At 46.2% G+C, this 5,622-nt stretch overlaps 1 protein-coding gene across 1 annotated transcript in view; it reads left to right on the forward strand.

Annotated features, from left to right (window-relative positions):
* The first annotated feature begins 5,403 nt into the window (after nt 1–5,403).
* MCL1 (MCL1 apoptosis regulator, BCL2 family member) overlaps nt 5,404–5,622 on the forward strand; it is a 3,366-nt gene continuing 3,147 nt past the window's right edge. Inside the window, exon 1 of the mRNA XM_030887160.2 lies at nt 5,404–5,622. This exon is cut by the window's right edge and continues 602 nt beyond it. Coding sequence (XP_030743020.1) covers nt 5,525–5,622 — 98 coding nt within the window. The 5' untranslated portion in view covers nt 5,404–5,524.

The raw sequence follows: 5,622 nt of genomic DNA on the forward strand, positions 1-5,622 counted from the left end.
TCAGGGCCTCAATCCATCTCATTGAGGGGCTTCTTTTTCATTACCCCTCCACTTTACAAAGTCATTTCCCAGGGACTGGTCTCCTGGTACCTTGTTGAATGTACATGAGATAGAGTCTCACCACCTCACATCTAAGGAGCATTCTGGCTGTACTTCCTCCAAGACTGATTCCTTTGTTCTGCTGGCAGTCTGTGGTCTTTTCAAAAATCCTTGATCAACACCCTAATTCAAATGCATGGATTCCTCTTTGATCTTCCCCGTCATTATCCAGCTTTCATATGCAATGGAAGCAATTGAAAACCCCAGGCTTGGGCCAGGTGCCCCTTAATCCTCAAAGGGACTCTGCTCTTTAACACTTTAAAGAGGTCTTGGACAGCAGATTTGCCCAATGCAACCATTCCTTTGATTTCTCAAAGAAGTTAGAAATCCAAATTCAGGATCCTGCCTCTAAGGCAGCGGTTCTCAACCTGTGGGTTGCGACCCCTTTTTTTTAGGGGGGGGGGGTCAAATGCCCCATTCACAGGGGTTGCCAGATTCATAATAGTAGCAAAACTAGTTATGAAGTAGCAACGAAATAATTTTATGGTTGGGGGGGTTGCCACAACATGAGGAACTGTATTAAGGGGTCGCGACATGAGGAAGGTTGAGGACCACAGCTCTAAAGGAACGCTCCGTGCACTGTGTTTGACTCCAGGAGGGTACTGTTTGTTCAGCTTTGTTTCTCCGGTTCCTTGGAGATTTCTTTAGAGCTTGGCATTTATCTTTCTTCATCTCTCCTTTTGCTTGTTTCATCCCCTTTTTATCTCAGAAGAAATTGACTCCAGATAGACGCTACACTAATCTTGCCTCATTAATGTAATCCAAACAAACACAAAACCCAAACCATTCCCAACTTGAATTATAACCACAAGCACAAAAGCTAAGGTTTACCACACATAATTTGGGGGGGATACAATTCAATCTATAACACTAAGGAACAAGGAAACATGAATTAGTTTCCATCTCAGATTTAATCATGGCTGAATGAATGGATGACAATCATTTATTCTTCAGCTTCTCTCTACACCACTAGTTCACTTCACTACAAAGAGGTTTAGCAAGATTCTCTGGATGGCAGGGGAGTGCTGTAAAGCTGAGAACTCTGCAGGGAGGGAGAGGGGCACGAAGGAGTTCTATCAGAAAGGATAATATTGGGTCACTAGCAATGTCTGTCATGCCTTGCAAGAAGTTGCTGAGCCCCAGTTTCATGCTGGTGTTACCTGTGGCTGAAATTATGATTTTGTATACCAAGGTAATGCCTCATAATTTTGTAATGGGAGGGTAGAACGATTCTGATGCTGGAGGCACAGCCTGGAAGACTATGGTATGAAGAGGCCTTGGAGAGAGTTTACACAAAACATCAGCCTCATCTTAATCTTAACGTAGGAAAACAGGATACACTAGTAGTTCTGGGAATTCCTCCCAGCAGATTGACAGGTTCTCAAACCTTGAGCAAAACAAAAGCCTGCTATCTTGCTATCCCAAACCACCTACTGCCATCCAGTCAATTCTGACTCATAGTGGCCTGACGCTCTAGGACAGAGCAGAAGTGCTCCCGAGGGCTTCCAAGGCTGTAAGTCTTTATGGAAGCAGACAGCTTCTGTGGATTTGAACTACTTACCTTATAGTGAGCAGTCCAACCGCTGCAGCATCGAAGGGTTCCATCGTTGAGAGAGACAGTCGGGATAACAGTAAGAGTTGTGTAAGTTGAGGGGAGGAGATTTTAAGTGTGCTGAATCTCAAGCCCTCAAAGTCTGTAGCACAGTTGCTAAAGTGCACCTTTTGAGGGGCTTCAGAGGTTTCTGCGGACAGTCCATTCTTTTTCAACCCTGCTTTCCTCTTTGAACACGTTCTAGTCTACATATGTATCTATCCAAAAGGAAAGAGATGATGTAAACGAATTCTTTGAAACAAAGGAATGTTATGAGGAGTAAATGTGCTGATGGTTTGGTGAAATTTCAAAGGAAAACTCACAGAATGTCAAGTGTTTCTTTGGGGGTGGGGTGGGATTATAGTCAATGTATTGACGCTAGTGTAAAAGCAATTCTTGCTGTGGAGCAGGGACAGAAACATTGACTAGGCCAACTCTGAGAACCGCCAAGGATCGGGAGACCTTCCACATGCACTTAGCTCCCTCGTGGCAGGAACTTCTGCAATCATATACTCTCTTTGCCTTGATACATCAGTGTGACTCGTGGACATATGGGATTGACTTTATTGTGCTCCTCTTCTTTCCTGAGATTGGCTGTGGGCTGATGAGTTGGGGGTTCCCAGCTGATTTGCATGTTTAAGTACTGCCTGGCCATTTTGGAAGAGCAAAAGTACCTTGGTTGCTTGGGAATTCCAAGAGCTGTTTTCAGAAACCAAAGAAAAAAGACAAATTGAGTTTGGTGTTCCACACACATTTTCATAGTCGAGCCCTGCGAGCCGGGCCTCCAAAGTGCCTCTCAATTTATCTTTTCTCTCCCGTTTCCACTACCCCTTTCTGACCACAGGTCACAATTACTAACCCAAATGCAAGTTACTGTGGCATATCACAGCAGCCTCCTAATTTACGTGACTCCAAATCGTTCTCTTTTATTCTATAGTCTACAAGTAGAGTAAGGAACCTGAATTCAAACATGTGTCCTGGTAAGTTGAACTCCATGGCTCCCAGCTGCCTAGAAAAGTCCATGCTTTTTGACGGTATTTCAAGGTCCTCAACAATATGGACCCGTCCTACCTTTCTGACCTTTATGTAGCCCATGTTGATAAATAATTCGCATTCAACCACTTAACAATGGAATGTCTGCCTCAGGCCATGCATGGCTAGGGAATGAGGGGAGCTCTTCTCTCATCCAGGGAACATCCATCAAAGGGATGAGCAAAATAGAAGAGGTAGCCAGTGAGGAAAAAAGGAAAACCAGGACACTGTGATGCCCTGGATTGCACAAGAGAAAGTGCTTCAAGACTGCTAAGAGAGCAAGTAAAATGACTACATATTGACCCCTGGGACTTGAACACTGTGGGTCACTGATGGGCTTAGTTAAGAATAATTCTAATGGAGTGAAGGAAAGGGAAGCTTGAGTGGGGTGGGTTCAAGAGATAAAGTGTACATAGGGGCAAACTTTTTGTTATAAGGTGGGGGCATCAAAGAATTTAGAAGGGGAAGTAGATTCCAGAAAAGGTTTTGTGCAGATGTGAGAGGGAATACCAACATGTTTGCTAGCGGGCCTGGTGTGATAGGAGAAATGAATGGTGCAAGAACATTAATGGGATTCACTCTGAAGTACTTGAAGGGAGAGGTGATCCAAATGAAAAGGTCGGTATTAGCAAGGAAGGCTCATTTATTTTAACCATAGGAAAGGCGGAGAGAATAGAAATAAGAAACGGTTGGTAGATTTAGTGGTGGGAAATGAGGCTGTTCTTTTCTGATGACTTGTTTTTTCAGTGAAATAAGTCATCGGCTGTGAGTGATGAGGAAGGAGAGGGCCTCGAGGTTGAGAATAGACTAGAAGGTGTGCAGTCGTCACTTCGGAGGGCAAGAGTGAATTGACGAAGGAAATGCAATTACACTGCGGAGCCCTTGAGCCTTCTGGTTTCAAAGTTAAAGCACAACTTGCAATGCATTTCCTTTTCCAGTCTCTGAAGTGATCAATTCCTATGGTTCTAGAGCCTGCCAAAATATTTACGTGGTATGAGCATCCTGTCTGTAATTCAAACTGTCATATTTTGGGAATATATGTCATTTGGGGAATATATTCTTGGCATTTAAATGTTAGCTATTATTTTTACAGAAAAGGAGTACAAATGTTTAAGCCACTTGACCGCTAACCAAATGGTTGAAGGTTCAAGTCTACCTAGAGGTACATCAAAAGAAAGGCCTGCTTCCAAAAATACCAGTCACTGAAAACGCTATAGGGCATAGTTCTTTTTGACCCAGCGTTTATTCCCTGGGAAATGGGCACTGTCTTGCCGGCACCTCCTGTCTATCATTTTTTACTAATAATTTTTATTACTTTATTTTCCTTTCCTCTCCCTTCCCCTCCGTTCTCCTCCTGGATCCTCCGTAACCATCATGGTTTGCTTCTTTTGAAGTGAAACTATTTTTCCTGATTTTTCTTTTCTTTTATAATAGTGGTCTCATACAGTATTTATCTTTATGGGATTGACTAACGTCACACAACTACCCTATCTTCCAAATGCATCCTCTTCATGAAGTGTATGACAGTTTCATCATTATTCTTTAGGGATGCAAGTAGTCCACTGTATGAACCAAAATTTTCCACATTATTTCGCAATGGCAGAAAGATGGAGACAGTCAAAATGGCCATTGGCAGAGGACTGGATACACTTTAGGACACACTTCTAGTACAGATGGGCTCTGAGACAACTGGGATCACTACGTGTTGGGATTGATACCTGCTTTTTTTCTTTTTAGAGTGCTTCAATTAATTAGCACTTCAATTAAAGTGCTGACATAACAGGACCCTTCCCCTCATGGAGACTACACTTAGAACCAATCAATATACAAAAATAAATGCCCAGATTCTGAGGAGGTGCTAAGGGAGGAAGCCTTCTATGTGAATGGAGTCAGGGGCCATGGAGCAGAGACCCACGTTGCTGCAGGAGTTATGTCCTACTCAGAGCACCCCTATAGGTTTGCAAAGCTGTCAATATTGGGAAGCCCTCAGTCACATCTCCACACCACCACCACCCACAACGGTGGGTGGGTTCTACCAACCAACATTCACTTAGCAGCCGAGCGCTTTAACCCCCGCACCACCAGAGTTCCTCGGGGCAAAGACCGAAAACAAACTCACCGCCAGAGTTGATTCCGACTCAAGTGGCCCCACAGGGCGGGGTAAAACTGCCCTCCTGGGTGGCTGAGACTGTAACTACTGGAATAGAAAGTTTCTTCCCCCGCCACTGAGCGGCTAGTGGTTTCAAAGTGCTGTCCTTGCAGTTAGCAGCCCAACTCGTGACCACTAGCCACCAGGGCTCCTTGGGGCAAAGGCAGGGGGTGGGAAAAAGCAGGGCAAGAAGGGCGACAGGCATAGGGCAGTTCAAATCATCATCTCAGTCAACTTTAGCCCCATTTCTAATCATGTTCAGGTGTGCATTAACCCTGGGCCCCAACAGAGCCCTTCCCTGTCCACTGCGACCCCCCTCGTCCCCTTGCTCAGCCTGGCAGATTCCATGATCGAGACTTGGCCTTGCTGTGGGAAAAAGAGTTCTGCACCGAGCGCGCGTGGACCGGAGAAAGGAGGAGGAAGCCCCAGCAAGCCTTGCTGAAGGCCAGCCCTCGGGCCGCCGGGAGCCGCCTTACGTAACCGGGAGTGCCGGGCGCACAGTCCGGAAGTCTCCCGCCCCGCTCTCCATTTATGGGCATCGCCGTCGCCTAAACTCGCGGACTAGGCGCTCTCCTTCCATTCCTCACTTCCGCTTCCTTCCAGGCAGGAGCTGGTACCTCCCCCATTCTTCGCCCCGGCGGCAGCGGCTCGCGATGTTCGGCTTCAAGAGAAACGCGGTCATCGGGCTGAACCTGTACTGTGGGGGCGCCGGGCTGGCGGCCGGCACCGGCGGGGGCGCCACCCCCCCGGG

This window comes from Echinops telfairi, unplaced genomic scaffold (assembly GCF_000313985.2).
Source record: "Echinops telfairi isolate 266 unplaced genomic scaffold, ASM31398v2 ScPeMD7_5805;HRSCAF=6673, whole genome shotgun sequence".
NCBI classification, from domain to species: Eukaryota; Metazoa; Chordata; class Mammalia; order Afrosoricida; family Tenrecidae; genus Echinops; species Echinops telfairi.